The sequence below is a fragment of the Babylonia areolata genome, chromosome 27, assembly GCF_041734735.1.
Source record: "Babylonia areolata isolate BAREFJ2019XMU chromosome 27, ASM4173473v1, whole genome shotgun sequence".
In the NCBI taxonomy this organism is placed as follows: Eukaryota; Metazoa; Mollusca; class Gastropoda; order Neogastropoda; family Buccinidae; genus Babylonia; species Babylonia areolata.
Genome location: NC_134902.1, coordinates 22,401,682 through 22,425,195, shown reverse-complemented (window position 1 = coordinate 22,425,195; position 23,514 = coordinate 22,401,682). Strand labels below are relative to the sequence as shown.

General features: G+C 44.0%; 1 protein-coding gene across 3 annotated transcripts in view; it reads right to left on the bottom strand.

The window, feature by feature from the left end:
- Positions 1-23,514, bottom strand: part of LOC143300950 (uncharacterized) — a 53,025-nt gene that overhangs the window by 4,276 nt on the left and 25,235 nt on the right. Inside the window, exons 1-5 of one of the 3 annotated variants that reach the window (XM_076614898.1) lie at positions 14,053-14,207; positions 11,836-11,921; positions 10,612-11,149; positions 8,318-8,542; positions 3,357-3,749 (exon numbers count right to left, since the gene is read on the bottom strand). In XM_076614898.1, the coding sequence (XP_076471013.1) occupies positions 3,357-3,749; positions 8,318-8,542; positions 10,612-11,149; positions 11,836-11,921; positions 14,053-14,074 (1,264 nt within the window). In that variant the 5' untranslated portion in view covers positions 14,075-14,207. Of the gene's footprint in view, positions 1-3,356; positions 3,750-8,317; positions 8,543-10,611; positions 11,150-11,835; positions 11,922-14,052; positions 14,208-23,514 lie in introns of those variants that run through there. The other 2 variants (XM_076614896.1, XM_076614899.1) reach the window with 2 other exon arrangements.

Genomic DNA, 23,514 nt, shown 5'->3' with positions numbered 1-23,514 from the left:
AATAGAACCAGTCTCCCCATTAACACAGTCAACAGAACCAGTCTCCCCATTAACACAGTCAATGGAACCAGTCTCCTCACCTTAATACTGTCAATAGAACCAGTCTCCACACGTTGACACAGTCAATAGAAACAGTCCCCCCATTAACACTGTCAATAGAACCAGGCTCCACACGTTGACACTGTCAATAAAACTAGTCTCCCCATTAACACTGTCAACAGAACCAGTCTCCTCACATTAACACTATCAATAGAACCAGTCTCCTCACATTAACACTGTCAACAGAACCAGTCTCCTCACATTAACACTGTCAACAGAACCAGTCTCCTCACATTAACACTATCAATAGAACCAGTCTCCTCACATTAACACTATCAATAGAACCAGTCTCCTCACATTAACACTGTCAACAGAACCAGTCTCCTCACATAAACACTGTCAACAGAACCATTCTCCTCACATTAACACTATCAGTAGAACCAGTCTCCCCATTCACACTGTCAATAGAACCAGTCTCTTCTAGTTGACTTTGTCAATAGAGCCAGTCTCTTCTAGTTGACACTGTCGACAGAACCAGTCTCCACACGTTAACACTGTCAACAGAACCAGTCTCCTCACATTAACACTGTCAACAGAATCAGTCTCCTCACATTAACACTATCAATAGAACCAGTCTCCCCATTCACACTGTCAATAGAACCAGTCTCCTCACATTAACACTATCAATAGAACCAGTCTCCCCATTCACACTGTCAATAGAACCAGTCTCTTCTAGTTGACTTTGTCAATAGAACCAGACCCCTCACATTAACACTTTCTATGGAACCAGTCTCCTGTCAGTGCAGAACAGTCTCCTCACTGACACTGTCAATAGAACAGAATCCTCATTGACACTTCTCATTGACACTGTCAACAGAACAGTCTCCTCATTGACACTCCCCATTGACACTGTCAATAGAACAGTCTCCCTCGTTGACACTGTCAATAGAACAGTCTCCTCAAAATAACACTGTCAGCAGAATCAGTCTCTTCAGTCTATCTCTGGTGATTGATTAAAGACGCACCGGGCTGAAAGTACCATGCTTAAATAATCAAAGATACTATAAGTTAATTCGAGAGCTATGTTTACTGTGGGTGCAAATTGCCTTCTTCTTCTTTTTTTTTTTTTTTTTTTTTAAATTGAAGGCACCTCAATCAAAACTGAAGGAATGAATAAAATAAACACAGGGCCAAATCGTTACCTCATGAAGGTATATATATATATATATTCCTTTTTTATTGTGTTTCATTTATCTATTTACTTGTTTTATTTTATTTATTTATTTATTCTTATGGCAGGAAAAACTTCCTAGACCTTGACCCCGCTGATTTGCAAGTGCTGTCGTGACCTTTACAACCACCGCCCCAAAATAGGTTCATTGCGACAACTTTTTTTTCTTCTTCTTTTGCTAAATTAAATGAATGAAATGCATGTCACTCAGTAGATGTTTGAAAGAAGAAAAAAAAAAAGCAAGCATTTCAAAGACTGCATTAAAAAAAAAATTGCTAAAGGAAAGTGAAGGAGAGTTCACACACAATGTCCGATATTTTGTGTGTGTTTTTATTCTGCTGTGGTGATTTCAACTTTGCAACTCATGCAGCTTTTTTTTCTTTTCCAAACTTGAAGAGCGTTGTCGTCTGCTCCAGCAGTGTCGTCTGTTGTGTAACTGAGTGGATATTATGCATGCCATGCGACGGAAAACATTCTTACCAGCCGACCGTGAGTTCATGTGTGTGTGTGTGTGTGTGGAAGCTGTGCTGTGAAGTCAGGCTGACCTTTTTTTTTTCTTCTTTTGTTGTTGTTGTTGCGAGCTTGGGCTTTGACTTGGCGAGTATAAAGAATGGCAGTGTTGTAGTTTCGTGTGTGTGTGTGTGTGTGCTTGAGGCTGCTGTGGTGTGGTGTGTGTGCTCTGCTGTCTTGTTTCAGTGGTCTGTGTGTGTGTGTGTGTGTGTGTGTGTGTGCATGCTTTATCTGGGTTGTGTGTGTCCAGACCTTTCCGTGTGCAATGCCTGTGCAGAGGTATGGCAGGAATGTGTCGGGTGGCTGGCCGGGCGGGTTGTGGCGAAAACACTGTGTGCACTCTGTCCTCTGGACTACGTTCTCTCTCCCTGTCGCTCTCTGTCTCTGTCTCTGTGTCTGTCTCTGCCTCCCCTGCCTACCACTTCCCTCACTGTCTCGTGTGTTTTGATTTCACAGCCATTTGAAGCAGTACTTGGCTCGAGGTTGTACGCCTACCTTTCTCTCACTTATTTTACTTGGCGGAGGGACAATGTCACTGAACTATTGAAAATCTGTCTCCCCTCTCTCTCTGTGTACCTGCCTCTGTCTGTCTGTCTGTCTCTCTCCTGTGCAAGCCACTCCTACCCCTCCTCTCTGTGTACCTGCCTCTGCCTCTGTCTATCTGTCTGTCTCTCTCCTATGCAAGCCACCCCCACCTCTCCTCTCTCCTCGCTCTGTCCACTGCATCTTAATCCCCCAGTCCTTTGAAGTGTCCACCGGTAGATCCGCATTTACCCTGTGTGTGTGTGTTTGTGTGTGTGTGTGTGTGTGTGTGTCCTTCACAAACAACCCACCTCTCTCTCTCTCTCTCTCTCTCTCTCAGAAAAACCTACAAGTAGCCGTGTGTCGCACGACACAATCACGACTTGTTGTGGTGATAGTCTGCGTGTGCACTGCCTTTGACTGCTGTGAAATGCATTGTTTGCAGTGTGTCGTGATAAAGTCTAGGTCAGCCATCGAAACGTCTGGCCACCTTATCTCAACAACACAGTTCTTTCCGATAAGGTAAAAAAAGAAAAAGAAAAAAGAAGTAATAAAACCAAATGTAAACAGCTTACCCTTACTGGAAAAAAAGACACGTGAAACCTTTCTGTATCGATTTGAAAAAAAAAAAAAAACAACAACAAAAAAAACCCCAAAAAACCCCGAAGAAAAACAACACTAAATGTTATTTAACCTACATAAAATAATCAAGGATGAAACTTTTTTTTCTACCTTGAAAAATGTGTTTAAAAAATCGATGTTTCATCATACAGAAAAGGAGTTTTTTCAGTGTTTTATAAACAATGCCTATGGTTTTTCATTGACAAAAAAAAGAAGATGCACATGCAAAAAAAACAACTCCTCCAGTTATGAGTGGTGGTGCTCAATACATTGGCTTTTCACACCGCTGTTTGTCGAATATTCAGCATTGTTTTACCCCCCGATCCCAAAGAAGAAATTCGTTCCCAAGCGGTCCTTAACTTTTCGTGAACCGTGTATATATATCAGATCATGTCAGAGGGGAGAGAGAGAGGATCGGAGAAGAGTGACTTACATCTGACGGCAGCAGAGGCCCTGATGACGTCATCCTCCAGGCGATCGTGGGTCACGCCGTACCCGGCAACGGACGGGTGGGGGGCGCCGCACCCCCCTCCTCTCCCCCCTCCTCCCATCGACGACGATGACGACGACGAGTGCGACAGGCTGCTGCACGTGCTGTCCGTGCTGGGGGTGGGGGAGATGCTGGGGGGCATGTGGTAACCCCCTCCTCCCCCGTACTCGCTGATGGCGGGTGCTCGGTGGTGGTGGGTGGGGGTTGGGGTGGTGGAGGTGGTGGTAGGGGTGGAGGTGGTGGCAGTGCGGTAGGGGTGGTAGGTTTGAGGATGGGGGTGGTGCTGGTGTTGGTGCTGCTGAGAGGCCTTCGTGGGATCACAGGTGAAATCCATCGCTGCACACACACACACATACACACAGAGGAAGGTTATTGATAATTGTCTTGGAGTTGGTACATGTTGAGTGTATCGTGTTTTTTTCATGATGTAGGTGGGTGGTTGGGTGGGCAGGCCTATGTTCGTTGAGTTTCATTAGGTTTTTTTTTAATTTTTCCACTGCCCATGTCATTTTCGAAAAAGCGAATTACACAGGCAGACAGCCTAGACTGATAAGTACTGATAACATTCTTTGAAAGGTGCACGGGTAATTGTAGCATGTTCTGTCTTGTGCGTACAGGACGAGTATTTCGGTTGGTCTGTTTCCAGACAGAGTGAAGCTATATAAACCGAATACCCATTCTCTCTCTCTCTCTCTCTCTCTCTCTCTCTGTGTGTGTGTGTGTGTGTGTGTGTGTTGAAAAGAGAATGGCAGAGACAGAGAAATTTAAATCAATATTTTCCCCTCGACTACTTCAGAGCGGCTTTTTAAGATTTCGTTTCACAGTTCAGACAGAAAACCACAACGAACATAGGTCAATAGATATATACACCACTACACTTCGGTCTGACGTCATAGCTCGTCATCCATGTACACCTGTAACGTCTGTACTGAGACATTCTCAAACAAAACTCAGTTTGAACCAAACAAAGGTCTTAGCAAAAAGTCTGTTACAGCCGAACTAGGCTGCTTGTACGTTGACATGTTCTTGCCCGTATTTCTTCTCCCCAGTCGGTGTGTCACAGACCGATCCTCATCACAGTGACATGCGCAGAATGGTACATCGAGTTGTATCCCGTGAGCCGGCGATTTTTTTTATTATTTTAATTTAATCTTTTTTTTTTTTTTCTTTCTTTCTTTTTTTGGGAGGTGGGGGTGGGGGGGTTACGGTGAGGGTTTCGTACCAGGCGCAGTCTGCGTGATTGATCTGTTGCGTTCGCTCAGCTTTTGTTTCACGTATGGCCGTGATTAACTAACAGATGGCGGTTAGATACCCCCCCACCCCCACCCCACCCCCTGTCCCCCCCCCCCCTCTCTCTCTCTCTCTCATCCCTCCATGTTCAGTTTTTGTGGCTACTTGTTTGTTAGTTTGGTTTTTTTTTTTGCCGAGTTTTATCAAGGATTAAAATGATAGTGAAAGCTTTTTTTTTTCCCCCTTCTTCTTCGTCGTCTTCTTCCTTTTTTTTTTCTTTAATTTTTGAAATTATTTTTTTTACACCTCCTGATTCCCTCTTCCTCCTCCCTTCACCTCTCCATCCCACTCCACTGTCCTCCACTCCCCGACTTAACACCTTGAGCAGAGCCGTTCAACGGACAGTGTGTGGGGGGGGGGGGGAGGGGGAGGGTGGAGGGGTTGGGGGGAGTGCAGACCTGTGCATGCAGTGATGCATTAGGGGTGTCCTCGTCGTCGTCCTGTTTGTCCCCTCCCTGCCCACCTTTCAATTTCTGTCTCAGGTGTCGCCCCTCCTCTTACACACACACACACACATACAAACACGCGCACATGCACACACACACACGTGTAAACACACACACACGCACACAAACACACACACGTGCACACACACACACATGTACACACGCACACGCACACACACACACACACGTACACACACACACACACACACACACACACACACACACACACACACACACACACACTGTGTACTGATTCAGTGATATTGCTTTCCTCATCGTCTACAAGTTTCCTCTTCCCACCCATTCCTTCAACCCCCCCCCCCCCCGTCTTTCTTACCATACCCTCCCCTTCTCTCTGTCTCTCTCTCTCTCAACCCCTCTCTCTCCCTCTCTCTCTCTTTCCACGTATTTGCACGTGTTGATTTTGCCGCTGGAATGCGCTGTTTTTTGGTGTGTTTCTTTCTTTCTTTTCTCTCTTCTCCTTTTTTCTTTCTTTAGGAATGTAATTAACTCCTATCAGTCTTATCGACCATACATCTTCTGCTTTGTAGACGTGATTTTAAGCACACGTACAACTACAACAACAACAGCAACAACAAAAATCGAAGTAAAGTGGGTGTAACAGTTGAGTGAGAGACTTAATCGTTGAGAACACCTGCCTGCCCGCCAGCATACACGTATCTACACACAATTTCATAACCTATCAAAGGTGAAAAAAAACAACCCCACGACACACACACACACACACACACACACACACACACACACACACACACATACACACACACCACACACACACACACCGCACCACACACACACACACACACACACACACACACACACACACACACACACACACCACACACACACACACACACACAGAGTGAGTCATGCAGAGATGGACCCGCCCTTGGCGGAGAGAGGAGAGGTGAAAAGAAAGGGATGGAGACATACCTGACAAAGGTAACAACGGGTCGTGTTGATTAAAGGGAAAAGTGGACAACGTGTAAGCAGTTTTACATACACTCTTTACCGTACCATCCACAACCCAACGCCTCCCATGATGGGCCTTCTAAGTGCTCTGTCTGTCTGTCTGTCTCCCTACTCTCTCTCTCTCTCTCTCTGTCTCTCTCTCTCCCATTCCTCTATCCACCTTCTTTCTTTGTTCATACATTTCGTAAAAAGCCATTAGAACTGTGTTAATTTCATGAATGCAAACGAGAGCGACAGAAAGTTTATATAACTAGAAAGAAGCTCTCTCTCTCTCTCTCTCGCACACACACACACAACACACACACACACACACACACACACACACACACACACACGCGCGTGCATGATTTCTCACTTGTATCTATAGTACGACCAGTGCACCAGTTTAAAATAGCACATGATCACTTGTGTCAGTCTGCAGTTGGCATGTGATCGGTGCGTCATATTCAAAGCGTGATCCATTACCATCATGATTTATACGTCGGTCCATAAAATGATCTGTGTGTTGGTCTACAGTATGTCTCAAGTCTATAGTGTGGTCTGCGTGTGGGGAGGGGGTGGGGTGCGGGGGTGGGGGGGGGGGGGGTGAGGAGGGTCAAGATATAGAACTCCTGGAGTGGTCTCCTTGCCTTCCCAGATCGTTATCTCCTCGTGGTCAAGGATTGTTCCGGGTTCCTCATAATGTCACTGGGTGTAAAGTGGACATCTGCGCGCTCCGCTCTCTCTTTCTCTCTTTCTCTGTATGTATGTGTGTGTGTGTATGTCTCTCTCTCTCTCTCTCTCTCTCTCTCTCTCTCTCTCTCTCTCTCTCTCTCTCTCTCTCTCTCTCTCTCTCTCTCTGTGACTCTGTCTGTCTCTCTCTGTCAGGGGTAATATTTTGTGTCTGTGCCCCTCTCCCTGCTTCTCTCTCTCTCTTTCCTTCTCAGTGTGCAGTGTGTGAGATACAGACTTGGTGGTGTACCTGTTTTATGCATGCGAGTGCATGTCCGTTGGTGTGTGTGTGTGTGTGTGTGTGTGTGTGTGTGTGTGTGTGTGTTGTCGTTGTTGTTTTGTTGAAATGTTTAATTTGGGGGATGGGTGGGTGGGAAACAAAGAGGAAAGTCAATACAAAAAGAAAAAAAAACAAACTGCAAAGCACCTACCAAGGACGACCAACTGACAAACATTGGACGAAAAACAAAGGAAAGCCAACGATCGAGCATTGCCTCGGGCTATCAACACTCGGTAACACCACTGAAGTACTGCAGTTCCCAGCACTCTGGCTGATTTATTGTCACGTTTGATCTTTGTTATTACTCTGTGTGTGTGTGTGTGTGTGTGTGTGTGTGTGTGTGTGTCTGTGTGTGTGTCTGTGTGTGTGTCTGTCTGTCTGTCCTAACCCCGTCCTACCTACTTATACTTAACAGGCCGCTTAGTGCTATCCTTTCATGGAGAAAATGTGGGTTTTCTTTTCGCAAGTGAGTGTGTGCCTGTCTACAGATTCGTCTGAAACCACATCATGTGGATAGGGTTTGAACCCAAGAATACGGTCCGCAGTCATAACGATAGGTAGATAGACGGATATATAGTAGCCAGCTAGATCTTTGTCACTCACAATACACACACACACATTCTCTCTCTCATCGACAACACACACACACAACACACACATTCTCTCTCTCACCGACAACACACACACACACACACACACACACACACACACACACAACACAACACAACACACACATTCACTCTTTCACCGACAACACACACATACACACACAAACAACAACAACAACAACAACAACAACAACACACACACACACACACACACACACACACACACACACACACACACACCACAACACACACACACACACACACACAACACATTCACACAAACAACACACACAAAACACACAACACAACACAACACACTCACACACAACACACAAACAACACACATACACAAAAACAACACACACAAAACACACAACACACACACACACACACACACACAGTACACAACACATACACACAACACAACACAACACAACACCACACACACACACAAACACATAAACACAACACAACACACACACACAACACAACACATTCACACAAACAACACACACAAAACACACAACACAACACATACACACACAACACAACACAACACAACACACACACACTCACCCATCCTCCAAATCTCCAGCCGCTGGTGCAGGAACTCCCCGTAGAAGGAGAGGCGCCGGAACTCGGCCAGACTCATGTCGCACAGCACCTCCCCGGGCACGTGGAACACGTGCAGCGCGTTGGGGTCCGCGCCGAACGAGGAAGGGCCGTCACAAGAGGGAGGCTCCCTCTTGAGCACACTGTTTACCCAGCGCATTGTGTCTTCGGCACTCCACTTCTCCGGGTCTGCACGGAAACAACAAGCAGTCGTGGGGTTTGATGGTCTTAATCAAACCAGACAGTTTTCTTTAGGTCTTTCTCTGACTAGTTTTTTTTTTTCTGCTAGGTACATGCGTCCTCCTATCCTAGTTCCGGCATCGCGTCTATATCGCCAGAAGTGGCGTCTGCGACGTACACCACCAGATCCAGATCCAGGTGATGAAAATGATAATATGACCTCTTCCCAAGATAGCCTCCCTTCCCTTCATCGTCTTCCCTCGTTTTCGGTTGTTTTTTTTCAGTCTACTCTCTTCATCTTCATTGTTTTCTGGGGTTTTTTCAGTCTAGAGTTATGCATGCGTGTGACTGACTGGGGTGAAAGCGCTTTGATTTGTCTCTGCACAAGATTTATCGCTATATAAATACTAATTATTATTATCTTGATTATTATTATCAAAAGTAATGTATTCTTCTTCTTAATGTTATTAGCATTGTCATATTGTTATCACAGAATCATGATGATGACGATGATCCGTTTTTCCGGGTCAGAAAGCAAGAATAATAATGACTACAACAGCCATAACGATAATAATGATAATGATGACAATCTTGATAGGAATGTGATGATGATGATGACGATGATCATGATAAATGCTTCAATTTCATTGAGATGTAATAGCGTGCGGACTTATCAATGTACTCTGTATCACAAAGATAGAAAGAATGGAGCATATTTCTGATCTTCGCATAAACCCAACGCAAGAATAATGATAATGATATGTTCATATTATTGATAGTGATGATGATGATGATGATAATAATAACAATAATAATAATAAGAATAATAACAATACTAATAAAACAACATTTTGAAGAGTATGCAGGAGCGTGTGCAGTTGTACACACTCTGTGAAACACTGCCATGGGAATAAGATATGCAGACAGCAGAAATGGATGATTGAAAACATCACACACACACACACACACACACACACACACACACACACACACACACACACACACACAATCTTTATGTGATATAACTGAAAGGAGGAAGGCGGGTATATTGTAATCAAGAGAGAACTTGAGACATCCAGAGGGAGGTGTCTGCGTGTCAGGCTGACATTGTACACCCCCATTCCTACCCCCTTCCCCCCTCACCCTATGTCACCCGATGAATAGCATACATGCAGACTACTTCCCTCAACCTCCTCTCCTCTGTGTGTGTGTGTGTGTGTGTGTGTGTGTGTGTGTGTGTGTGTGTGTGTGTGTGTGTGTGTGTGTGTGTGTGTGTGTGTGTGGTGTGTGTGTGTGTGTGTGTGTGTGTGTGTGTGTTGGTGTTGTTGTTGTTGTTTGGCCGGGTAGTGAAACAGGTTACTCTAGCTCCAGCGGTGCAGTGACGCCATGTTAATGCCGATTCCCCCCACACGTTGTACGCAGGGTGGTGGGGGAGAGAGGGGGAGGCAGGAGGGGTTGAGGGGGGCGATTGGGGTCAGCGGCTCTCTTTGGCTCCTCTCGTCAAAATAAACACACAGTTACTTCACTGTTCTCTCTCTCTCTCTCTCTCTCTCTCTCTCTGTGTGTGTGTGTGTGTGTGTGTGTGTGTGTGTGTGTGTCTTTCGCTCTCTCTCGCTGTCTGTTACTTCACTGCTCTCTCTCTCTCTCTGACTGAGTAAATATACACACTAATATTTACACCATCATTCGTTATAAAACACCATTTCAGTGGCTCCAACCAATTCAGATTTCCTTTCGAAGAGGAAAGAAGACCGAGTTTGGAAAAAAAACAAAACAAGCCTGGACACAGCGGAAGAAGACAGGCAAAGAAAAAAAAAATGAGAGAGAAGACTTAAGAAAAAAAAGAGGAAAAAAAGAAAAAGAAAAGAGAGCTAGGCTACAGTCATTCGATTTGAAGGTCAGGAGAAGAGGTTAGACAGGGGACGAAGAAGAAGACGAAGAAGAAGAACAAATCAAATCATGTTGCCTATAACCCACCCGATCAAAAAGGACAGAGAAGAAGAAGAACAATAATGATAAGAAGAAGAACGAGAAGAAGAAGACTAACAACAACAACAACAACAACCAAGAACACTCACTCGGAGAGATGCCCAGCTCCTTGCAATCCCTCAGGATGTCTTCCCGCAGACTCCGGATCATGAAGGTGCTGAGGTCCTCCTTATCCTCATGGAACATGCAGCTGTTCACGCCGCCCTCGTCGAAGGACTGGAACTCCGCCTGCTCCGTCTTGATGACCCCCACCTTGCCGAAGCCTCCGTCCTTGTCGCTGTAGAAAGAGGCCGTGTGCTTCTCACAGTCCAGGTCGTAAATGTCCGGGCTGGAGAGGGGGTCTTCCGGGAAGGACATCCCGCCCGCCGGGGAGGCCTCGATCACTGTGCCTCCGGCCATGTAGCTAGTGGTGTGGATGTTCCTGGCGGTGGGCGGGTGGTAGGAGCTGGTGGGGGAGGGGGTGTGGGGGGGCTCGTGGCTGGACATGAGGAAGTTTGCCGGCATCCAGGCATCGCTCGGCACGCCATCCATGGCGAACAGCACGTGGGAGGAGGAGGAGGAGGAGGAGGTGGGTGTGGGCGCGTCCTGATCCGGGGCTCCCAGGAAGGAGGTGGAGAACTGGGGCAGCTGCACGTGCGACACGGGAAAAAATAGGTTGATACGGTTAGGGTGTGAAGGATACTGGAGAATGTGTCTTTGAATTGAGTAAATGTGAGTCTGTGTTCTGTTTGAAGAACCAGGAAAGAAGAGGAAAAAAACAAAAAAACAAAAACAAACAACAAAAAACAAACAAACCAGCAGCAACAGCAACAAACAAATTTCACCCCAAATTATGTCTTTCAGAAAGTAAAAGAAACTTTCATAATATGCTCTCTCTGTCTCTGTGTCTCTCTCTGTCTCTGTGTGTGTGTCTCTCTCTATTTCACTCTCTCTGTCTCTGTCTGTCTCTCTGTGTGTCCCTCACTGTGTCTCTCTGTGTCTCTCTGTCTGTCTCTCTGTCTGTCAGTCTCTGCCTCTCTGTGTCTCTCTCTGTGTCTCTCCCTGCCTCTCTCTGTCTCTCTATCTGTCTCTCTCAATCACACACACACACACACACACACACACGCACGCACGCACGCACTGATACACACGCACACAATGACACAAACAACGCACACACACACACACACACACACACGCACACACACAACGACACAAGCACACACAGACATACACACACACAAGTACACAAACGCACACACACACACACACACACACACACACACACACACACACACACACACACCACATGCACATCAAAAGCACTCTCTCACCTTTTGGTCCAGGAGGATGCTGAAAGAATCGTCCTCAGAGTGGACCTGATCCCTCAGGGTCAGGTAATGGTTGATCAACGGAAAATCTGCAACAGTCAAAACATGGGCCATGGATATAGGTGGGTCATTTTTCTGCCGGTCATTTTCTACTCGCCTGGCATGATCGGACAGGGTTTTTTCATCATCTTCTTCTTCTTCTTCTTTTTTTTTTTTTTTTTAACAAGGGGATGGAGAGAGTCCTTGTGAATTTGGGAGGGAGGGGTGGGTAGGGACGGGGTGGTGTGGGGTGGAGGGTCCAGAAGGGGGCGAGTGGGGGTGGGGTGGGGGGGTGGGGGGTGCTGTGCAGGCTTCAGAACGTTCTTACTTGTAAGAATGACGAGCACGGATTAATGTTTTTTTTCACTCTGTCTTCCTCTCTAGGCTTTTACACCAACTTAGGGCAGGCTCTATAAGGGCCTGATCGCCGTGTTGGGTTTGTATGGGAAGGTCAGGCATTGTGTGTGTGTGTGTGTGTGTGTGTGTAACAGTAGATGTGGTGTAATGTGCATGGATAAGCCCGGCAAGTTTTTGACACCTCGTTGAAACTGAAACTGAAACTCTCTACTTTTTCTAGCTCAATCACACCAGCGCGTCATTTTCTAGAAGTGTTACTTGTGTGCACCTCTTTTCTTCATGCTGTGCTCAGATGTGTTTAACAGAAAATTAAGAAAATAGTATAGAATAGAATAGAATAAAACACACACAAAAACTGCCGTATGTCACTTGTTTTTGCATTCTCTGTCTTTTTCTCTCTCTCTCTTTTTTTTTTATGGGTGGAAACATGCTTTCATTATAAAACAACATCAAAACAACAACCAAAACTTGATTTTAAACTGCACCTATCTCAACTGAACCTTTATTTCAAGTATTCTCAATCATTAGAAGACTTGCTGAACCTTTGTTTTAGCTATTCCCAATCAATAGAAGACTCTCTGTAACAAAGCAGTTGAATGTACAGTCCCCCCGCCTTTTTTTTTTTTATCAATGCAAGCCGATGCAAAGTGTTGCATAGCAGAAGACGGGGAGTTGCGAATTAAACGGTTAACTACAGACCAGCAAAAATACAGGTTATCTCCCTTCTCTCTCTCTCCGCTTTTCTCTGGTTCAGTGTGTGTGTGTGTGTGTGTGTGTGTGTGTGTGTGTGTGTGTGTGTGTGCTGCGTGAACATGTGTGTGTGTGTGTGTGTGTGTGTGTGTGTGTGTGTGTGTGTGTGTGTGTGTGTCGCGCGCGCGCGCAGACGAGGATACAAGTCCCTCGGGTTTTTTTTTCTTTTCTTTTCTAAAGGCTGGCTTAGGTTTGCAGTAAACTGAACTTTAAAGAAATGTATTTTTACACGCTGAGACAATAATATGTAACTGTCAATTTATCATTCAGTTACAGACTTGCTATAAAAGGGGGGAAAAGCAAAGTCATGTATGAAACAGGATATATATGTAAGCTGTTCCTGCAGACCCGTTTCTTTTTTTCTTTAAAAAAAAATTATTTGCTTTTCATGTTAAAAAAAAAAAAAAAAAAAAAGAAAAGAAAAAAAGCTGATGAACTTAACAACCTGTTCTCAGTCCTTGGAACACTTGCTCTAACAAAATATTAATAGTGATTTCTGTCGCCCTTCTGTCTCTCTCTCTCTTTTGTTGTTGTTGTTGTTGTTGCTGTTGTTGTTTTTGGTCTTGTTGTTGTTTTTATACAGATTCATTTATTTTTTTTATTTAAGCAAACCTTCTTGACCTCGTCTTCAAATATTTTGTTTTATTTCAATCTAACTTTGCGGTGATGGTAATTTCTGCAGTGTTTTTTTTTTTCTTCTTCTTCTTTCTTTCTTTCTTTTTTTTTTTTTAAGTGCAAATTCTCTCTTTTATACTTGATTTGATAAAACATTGTCGACTTTATCTTCGAATGCGATTTCTGCAGTCCCCTCTTTTCTTTTCTTAAAAAAAAAAAAATTCCTCTTTCATTCCTGATTTGATCAAACTGTGTCGACCTAGTCCTTCGAATGCAATTTTTTTTTCTTCCTTCTTTCTTTCTTTATTTTTTTTTCTTCCTTCTTTCTTTCTTTATTTTTTTTATGCATTTTTATCTGGGATAAAATTTTTCAGTGTGTGGAATCATCCCTCCTTTGTCAAGCACTGGTCAGAAGCGAAAGGCTCAGACTGAAGCGACTGAAGCAGCACAGCATCTTACCCGCACCGCTACAGCTGGGCATGGTGACAAGTGTTATACTCCAAACGCTCGTGCGCCTCGCTCGACAAAGCCAAACAGTATCGTAATCCGAGCGCTCACTCAGCAAACGTCCAAAGGGGAAAGCACCCGAGCAACGAATGAAGGAGTTCCCAATTGCGTAGGCCCTCTATATGTAGCCACGGCGGCCCACTTTCTGAGAAGAGACACGGCGGGTTGTGTGTGGAAATTGTCGAGGCCCGCTCAGGGTGTGACCCGGTTTTTATTTGTTTTGTTTTTGTGGTGGTGTTTTTTTTGGGTTTTTTTTTGTCGTCGGCGCCGCTTTCATTGTTTGACGAGGTTTTTTTTTCTTTGTGTGTGTGTGTGTGTGTGTGTGTGTGTGTGTGTGCACGAACTTCAACAGCTGAGTCAGTGATGTTCGTCAGTTTTCTCATGGTTTTCATCAGCGCTTTCTTTTCTTTTGCCTTTACATGTAAACATGAACGTATTGAATGTCCGTATCGTTTTCTCCACCGCATCGGGAAAAAAAAAGAAAAAAAAAAGAAACCACCAAAACCCCAACCCCCCCCCACAACACAAACCCATGCAGGGCCTCACGTCCTTCACACATCATCTCATTGGTTTGCGCTCGTACGAGACCTATTTTTGTTCGCAGTGGAGATACCCAGGAGGCGTGCGCCAATTGGCTATGAAGTGTCCAATGAAAGTTGAGGTAAACAGTGTGATTTATCAGGAGTTGCGGGTCAATGGTGTCACCATCACCACCACCACGCGCCTCTCACTACGCACGGGCTTGGTGCCCGCTTGGGTGGGAGGGGAGAGGCTGTGAAGGCGGGGATAGGGGGCGGTGGGGTGGGCGTGTGTGTGTGTGTGTGTGGGGGGGGGGGGGGGGGGGGAGTGAGGGTAGGGGTGGGCTGGTGGAGGAGAATGAGAGAGTGGTTGGTGAGCGAATGGTGGAGGATGTGTGTGTGTGTGTGTGTGTGTGTGTGTGTGTGGAGGGGGAAGGAGGGTACTGCTGTGATTTTTTTTTTTTTTTTACCCGATGATTTGGTGCACGGGCACCGATAGCATTTGTACTGCTAAACAAGACCTTGGCTTTAAGCGGTGATTCGTGTTATGCACGAGAGAGCTATCCATATCCGAGTGTCTCGTTCTCTTTCTCTCTCTCTCTCTCTTCTCTCACACGCGCGCGCACACACACGCGCGCGCACACATACATACACACACACACACACACACACACACACACACAGGCACACATACACACACCATTTCCTTTTTTTCAGTCTCATCTTAATGAAAAATAATTATATGAAAAAAGGAGAGACATAGAGAAAGAAATGTACATGAACAAGGGAAGAAACAAACCATATGAAGGCTCGCGAAAAAAATGAGATAGAGGCGGTGACAGTCGAAACAAAGGCTGTGTGACTGACTGTGTCAACATGTCAGTTTTGCATGTGCGAACACTTATATGTATTATTTGTATCAGTTTCCATGCACGGTCTTTGCTTGTGTGTGTGTGTGTGTGTGTGTGTGTGTGTGTGAGTGTGAGTGCGTGCGTGCGTGCGTGCGCATATATAATCATTATCATATTATCTTCATCGGCATTATCATCGCCAGACAACAAGCCTTTTCGCTCTCATGTAAAAACAAACAAACAACAACTGAAAAGTCAGCAGCACCATTAAAAAGGAAGAATTTATTCTTTTAACTTGAAATTGAAAAAAGAAGAAAAAAAAAAGAAGAAGAAGAAGAGGAAAAGGAAATGAGTGTACAGGTAGTTATTCCGGTGACGGAGAACATTTCTCGAAAATCGGCTCTTTTATCTACAGTACGAAAACAGGGGTTTGTCTTATTAAAAAAACAAAACAAACGAACATGCATCTTGGCCAAGGGAAGATAAAGAATGTATGATTCAGCTGTTGAGCTTTTCCCGAGAACGTAGTTCTTCGGTTTATCAAGTAACCTTTAACACTGATTTAGAGAGAGAGTTTTGATTAGATATGCATTTCACTGGAAATACCCAGACTCACAAAATTCGATTCAGCTCTTGAACGGCCATCCTGGGAGAGAATGTTGCGACTACAAACGATGTAATGTTGCAAACAACGTTTTGTTTGTTTATTGGTTAGCTTCTTCGTGTATTTTTTTTGTATATTTGAAAATTGACGGTTCGTACGCTTAAAGACTGCACAGCCTAATAACGTTAACATACTGTGGATGCACACACACTTGCACGCACGCACACACCTACACACATACGCGCGCGCGCGTGCACACACACACACATATCACACCACACACACACACACACACACACAATTACACACGCACACGCACGCACGCACAATGATTTCTCAAATTATCATGTTGAAAGGAAAGTGGTGTTTCAGCAATGAATAATTTGAGAACAGCAATTAAAAAGAAAAAGAACAGCAGCAGCATCATTACTATCATGAGATAGTTGATATGAAGGATGCACGTACAATTACTTGTTCAAAGGCACAAGGCTCACAGATTGATAAATGCAATGAAATAGATAAATAATGAATAAATAGAATAAATAATGCTTCTGGGTTTGTTTGTTGTTGTTTTTTTGTTTGTTTTTTTAACGGAATGAATACTTTAAACATGCTTAATGATGAATGATAATGCCCGCAGTGTGTACAGGGGAGGTTAGCGGTAAACTGTCAGACATGCATAGATTTTATCAGGATACGGAAGCGTAGCTATACAGCAGATTTTTGTTTCAATGATAGTCGATAACTATGCCTGTTGTTTTAATCCATGGAAGCGTAGCTATATAGCAGATTTTTGTTTCAACGATTGTTGATAAATATACCTTTGTTTTAATCCACAATATTCACTTTTTAAATCAAGATCAAGAGCGTGTGGAGTGAGGGATTCGACTACTTACAGAAAGGCGTGTGGGAGGTTGGATTAAGTGATTATGTAATTGTTTAAATCTCACCTTTTATGGTTGAGAAACAAACTTACTTGAAAATTGGGGGGTGGGGGTTAGGGGAGGGTGTAATGAATACAACATGATTATGTTCCTTGAAAGTGTGTTTCTTCCCCCCACCCCCCCCCCGCCCAACCCTCCCCTCTCCCCCTGTTTTTTGTGTGTTTTTTTCTTTTTTTCTTTTGGTGTTATTGTTGTTCCATACAAGTAATGTGAATATTTGATAAATCTGACGGATACTAAATCTGTCATATATATCATGGCTGATGATCGTGTTATGTTTAAAAATACTACAACAACCGATTATGTGTGCATATTTCGATAGTTTCTTTGTTCATGAAATGAACTTCAATATTTGTATAAAAAGTAATGTGACTGAATCTTGCTGACAATCAAGTGAGATGATACAATTTTATTTTCATTTTACAAGAAAGATTAATCACATACATTTAACGACCAGAATTTCGTTTATGCCCAGTTTTTTTCCGTGGTGTAAATAGCACAGTTGTAGTGGTAGCATAAAGACGTTTGAAAACAAGAGAACGCTGGCCATAAAGGAGAAGCGTGAGCGAAGGAAGCAGGGCTCAACTTCTGGAGACGTTTTCCCTTGCAACACCTGTGGGAAGTGCTGCACACCGACAGATAAGCCTGCCTGCCCACTCGTCCGTCGGTCCGACGGGAGACTCCATTCATATCAGTGGTGGACCGGAGTGGACTGAGTGGACCGTGAGGGTGTGGGTTCGAATCCCGCTGTCGCCCTTTCTCCTAAGTTTGACTGGAAAATCAAACTGAGCGTCTAGTCTTTCGGATGAGACGATAAACCGAGGTCCCGTGTGCAGCACGCACTTGGCGCACTGAAAAAGAACCCATGGCAACGAGAGTGTTGTCCTCTGGCGAAATTACGTAAAATGAAATCCACTTTCATAGGTACACAAATATGTAAGCATGCACTCAAGGCCTGACTAAGCGCGTTGGGTTATGCTGCTGGTCAGGCATCTGCTCAACAGATGTGGTGTAGCGTGTATGGATTTGTCTGAACGCAGTGACGCCTCCTTGAGAAAGTGAAACTGAAACTGGACCGAGCCATCCTGAGGCTCCCCGCGTGACCGCTTGAAGTGACCGTCCCTCGCGCGCGACAGACATTATTAGCCCAACCACAGTGAGTGAGCGAGAAAGCGAAAGTGAGAACATGGCGTGTTGTGCTGTCATTAATTGCTCCAATAAAACCTTCGAAGGGAGAAAGAGAGAAAGGAATATCATCTCTTCGGAAAGAGAATGACCTTTTCCGTTTGAGTATTTTTTGTTTATTTCTACAATGTCATTGTGTCGTGAAAGAAAATATGTGGGTTTTCTTCTTCTTCTTGTGTGTGTGTGTGTGTGTGTGTGTGTGTGTGTGTGTGTGTGTGTGTGTGTGTGTGTTGTGTTGTGTTGTGTGTGTGTGTGTGTGTGTGTGTGTGTGTGTTCTCAATGATAACTGTTTGGAAAGACTTGTGTGCTTCTTATAGATTTTAAAGATATTTTAGCACTTTTTCTGTGCATGGATTGATACTGCTAATTTGATATTCAGTCCACCCCATTCTTCCCCAGTCTCCTTTCTTCCCTAACTCTCTAACTCTGTTTCTGTCTGTCTCACCCTATATATATATATATATATATATATATATATATATATATATATATATATATATATATATATATATATATATATATATATATATCTTCAAGCTGAATTTTTCATTCTTTAGAAGCGTTTAACTTTTTCATGGAATGTGTGTGTGTGTGTGTGTGTGTGTGTGTGTGTGTGTGTGTGTGTGTGTATGTGTGTGTGTGTGTGTGTTGTGTGTACGTGTGTGTGTGTGTGTGTGTGTGTCATCAAGCTGGATTTTTCATTCTTTAGAAGCGTTTAACTTTTTCATGGAATGTGTGTGTGTGTGTGTGTGTGTGTGTGTGTGTGTGTGTGAATGAAGGTAAGTCAAGTTTCGTGTGGTTTAATTGCATTCTTTTTATGTTTATTTGTGCTTATGTTAACTATTGTGTGTTTACTCTGATGTACATTCCACACGCCTTCTCTCTTTCTATGCCTGTCTCCCTCCCCCCCTCTCTCTCTCTCTCTTTCTGTGTGTGTCTCCCCCCCCCCTCTCTCTCTCCTTCTTCTTCTTCTGTATTTCTGTCTCTCGGTCCCAGTGTTCAGTTAAGTTCACTGAAATTTGGGGGTGTTGTGGGTGTTTGTGTTAGTGGGATGGCGAATTTTATACTTCGAATAAATGTTGAAGTTTGAGAATGGGCTTCTTGTGTGTGTGTGTGTGTGTGTGTGTGTGTGTGTGTGTGTGTGTGAAATATCCAGCTGTCGCACTGAGAAGGAAGCGACTCCTCCATGGACACAGAGATAAGGATGGTCATGAAACCCGCATATTCGGCGGCCTTTTACAAGGTGGTCAGTCCTTCGTTTTCACCTCAGCACGTTCGAAGAGGAAACACACACACACACGCACGCACAGGCAGGGGCGGCTTAAATCAAAGAGATAAGGGAAGTCATAAACAGGCCTGGAAGGTTGTCAACCACCTACCCACTCACATAGAAAGACGGGCAGAACACACACACACACACACACACACACACACACACACACACACACACACACACACACACAGAAAGACGGGCAGAACACACACACACACACACACACACACACAGAGAAAGATGGGCAGCACACACACATACACACACACACACACACACACACACAGACACACGGAAAGACGGGCAGAACACACACACACACACACACACACACACACACACACACACACGGAAAGACGGGCAGAACACACACACACACACACACACACACACACACACACACACACACACACACACAGAAAGACGGACAGAACACACACACACACACACACACACACACACACACACACACACACCCCACACACATAGAAAGACAGGCAGAACACACACACACACACACACACACACACACACACACACACACATATTTACAGCACCCGCCAATGTCAGCGCGCGACCTCAGGTCTAAACAACATGGCGGCTGCGTGGCTTCGGTTGCGCGGCGATAGGTTTTGCCCACCATTCTAAGACCGTGGTAAATACACGGCGCCCATGACGGTGCAGTTGAAATGAAATGAAATTATGGTGCTTAGAGCCTCGCCGACCACTAAGGCCATCTCAAGGCTATCGCCGCGTCAATTACTACTACAAGGCTAAAAAAAAACAACCAATTAAAACGAGTCACCACTTCAAACTTTCCACTCCAAAGTTAAAAAAAAAACTTCCATAGTTTAAAACCTTCAAATCTGGTTAAAAAGGTTCACTTCTTTTAAGAAGTCCATCAGCGCCCACGGAGGGACATCACGAAACAAAGTCTTCAAAGAAACCGCCGTGTAATGTCTGCGTCTAACGTCATGCAGATCCCAACAGTCAAGGAGCACGTGTTTCACGGTGAGAGGCTCGTCACAGGGAACGCATCGAGGGGCCTCCTCCCCCTTCAACAAGTAAGAATGAGTAAAAAAAAGTGTGCCCCGTACGCAGTCTGCACAGCACAGATTCCTCCTTTCTGTTCTTCACCCCCGAAGGGAGGGTCTCCCCCAGGTCCGGACGGATCTGGAAGAGCTTGTTGTCCATCTGGGTGTTCCACTTCTCTTGCCAAAGATCATGACGGTACAGTTAGACCTAACGCTTGGCTTATATCACAGACTGTCAAAAGCTTACTGATGGACCAACAGCCAAGTGAGAGTTGTACGATCAACGTTTTTTTACCCCCACTGCAATGGGAGGTTGACGTTTTCTCCTGTGATGAGAACGTATACTTATAATTGATTCTTTTTCCCCCCTTGCACAGAAGGTTATATTTTCCTTTCAGCATTGTCTCCATTACAATTTCACATGAAATTCCACACCATTAAAGCAGAATTGCAATTTACACCACCTTTAGCGATAGAGGTAATATATATATATATATATATATATATATATACATACATACATGTATAATATGGTGCCAGTTTGCAGTATATATATATATATATATATATATATATATATATATATATATATATATTCTTTGTTGGGTTGTTTGTTTGTTTAATACAGAATTGGCCTCTTTCACATTTCAGCTGAATTCATTTCAGTGTAGTTTCAGTCAGTGAGTCACCCACTCAGGATAGTAAACTCAAACGGGTCCATGACTTTGCCTCTTGTAATACAAACCAAAGAAAAAAGAAAAAAATAATGTTGAGTGCAGGTTCTGTCACATGACAAGGCTGGTGGATATGTTTTGCTGCTGTGTGATAGTATTTGTTGTTGTTGTTGTTGTTCTTCTTCTTCGGGTCCATGACTTTTCCTTTTGTAATACAGACCAAAGAAAAAAGAAATGTTGAGTGCAGGTTCTGTCACATGACAAGGCTGGTGAATCCGTTTTGCTGTTGTGTGATAGTATTTGTTGTTGTTGTTGTTGTTGTTCTTTTTCTCCTTCTCCTCGTCCTTCGCCCCCTCCTTGACTGTCTGTCTGTCTGTCTCTTCCTCTCTCTCTCTCTCTCTGTGTCTCTTTCTCTCTGTCTATTTCTTTCTCCATTTGATTGTCTGTCTGTCTCTGTCTGTCTCTCTCTATTTCTTTCTCTTTCTGTCTGTCTGTCTGTCTCTGTCTGTCTGTCTCTCTCTGTGTTTCTTTCTCTGTCGTCTGTCTCTCTCTGTCTCTTTCTCTCTCTCTATTTCTTTCTGTCTGTCTGTCTACGTGATTAATGTGCACGCACGCCCACATAGTCACACACACACACACACACACACACACACACAATTTTCAAGTTTAATTAATCCCTTTTACACCATTTAAGGCGCAGAGGAAAACAATCAATCACACTTAAGACCAGCATTACACGAAAAGGAAAAAACACAAAAAAAACAACAACAAAAAACACGTCACGACAGACGTACGAGAAAACAACTTTAGAACAACAAGAACAAGAACAAGAACAACAAAAATGAACTGCCATCTTCAACAGACGGCAAACTGTAAAGACTGAAAACTGAGATTTGGTATGTATACCCCCGAAATCGGTGTATGGTTGCCTACATGGCGGGGTAAAAACGGTCATGAACTTAAAAGTCCACTCGTGTAAATTAATACGAGTGAACGTGGGAGCTGCAGCCCACGAACGAAGAAGAAGAAGTATGTATGTATATTTTGGGGTATTAATTGTGAATTCATTCCCAAGATTAGTATACTTTGGGCACCCCATAATGGAATGAAATTTCCCACCTCCAAATGCGTATGTAACAACTTTGACAAATGTAATTTTCACGGAGAGATCCACTTTGGCTTCACAATCCATGACAGTTCTGCATCGGAAAAGCAAACAAACAAACAAAGTAACAACAACAAAAAAACAAAAATTAAGGAGAAAATCAAATGTGACTCCCGTTACTGCATTATGTATAGTTTTTGTCCGTGACTTTTCTCTTGAAATTTTCTTACAAAACTACTTTCACTGTTCTCTTTGTTTCGTCGGCATTTAAATTCCCAAATCAGTTTGCTGGTTATGGGTTTGTAATTGTCTTGAAAAGCTGGCATTCCATTTTAGCTGTTTTCGAAGAAAGTCCCCAACACAGTCAGGTTTTACTCAGATTTGTTGGATATCATCAACCCACGTACGCTGAAGTTTGCGCATCATTGACATACATATGTATTTGTATTTCTTTTTATCACAACAGATTTCTCTGTGTGAAATTCAGGCTGCTCTCCCCAGGGAGAGCGCGTCGCTACACTGACAGCGCCACCCATTTTTGGGGGGTATTTTTTCCTGCTTGCAGTTTTATTTGTTTTTCCTATCGAAGTGGATTTTTCTACAGAATTTTGCCAGGAACAACCCTTTTGTTGTCATGGGTTCTTTTACGTGCGCTGCACACGGGATCTCGGTTTATCGTCTCATCCGGATGACTAGCGTCCAGCTCACCACTCAAGGTGTAGTGGAGGGGGAGAAAATATCGGCGGTCTGAGCTGTGATTCGAACCAGCGCGCTCAGATTCTCTCGCTTCCTTGGCGTTACCTCCAGGCCATCACTCCATCACATTTACACACGCGCGCGCACGCTCGCTCACACAGACACAGACACAGACACACACACACACACACACACACACACACATATATATATACATATATTATGTGTGTGTGTGTGTGTGTGTGTGTGTATCTATCTATCTATCTACACACACACACACACACGCACGCACGCACGCGTATATATATATATATATATATATATATATATATATATATATACAGGTCATTCATCATCATCATCTCTTCAAGCCACCACCGGTACATACATAATGAATTATCATAACCGCCTCATCCACACAACCTTTCGTGTTTCTTCTCTCAGCAGCATAATAGTCATGGTGACTGGAAGAGGGGATGAGAGAGGAGAAGTACGTGGGGCCGTGGGTGGTGGTGGGTGGTGGTGGGGGG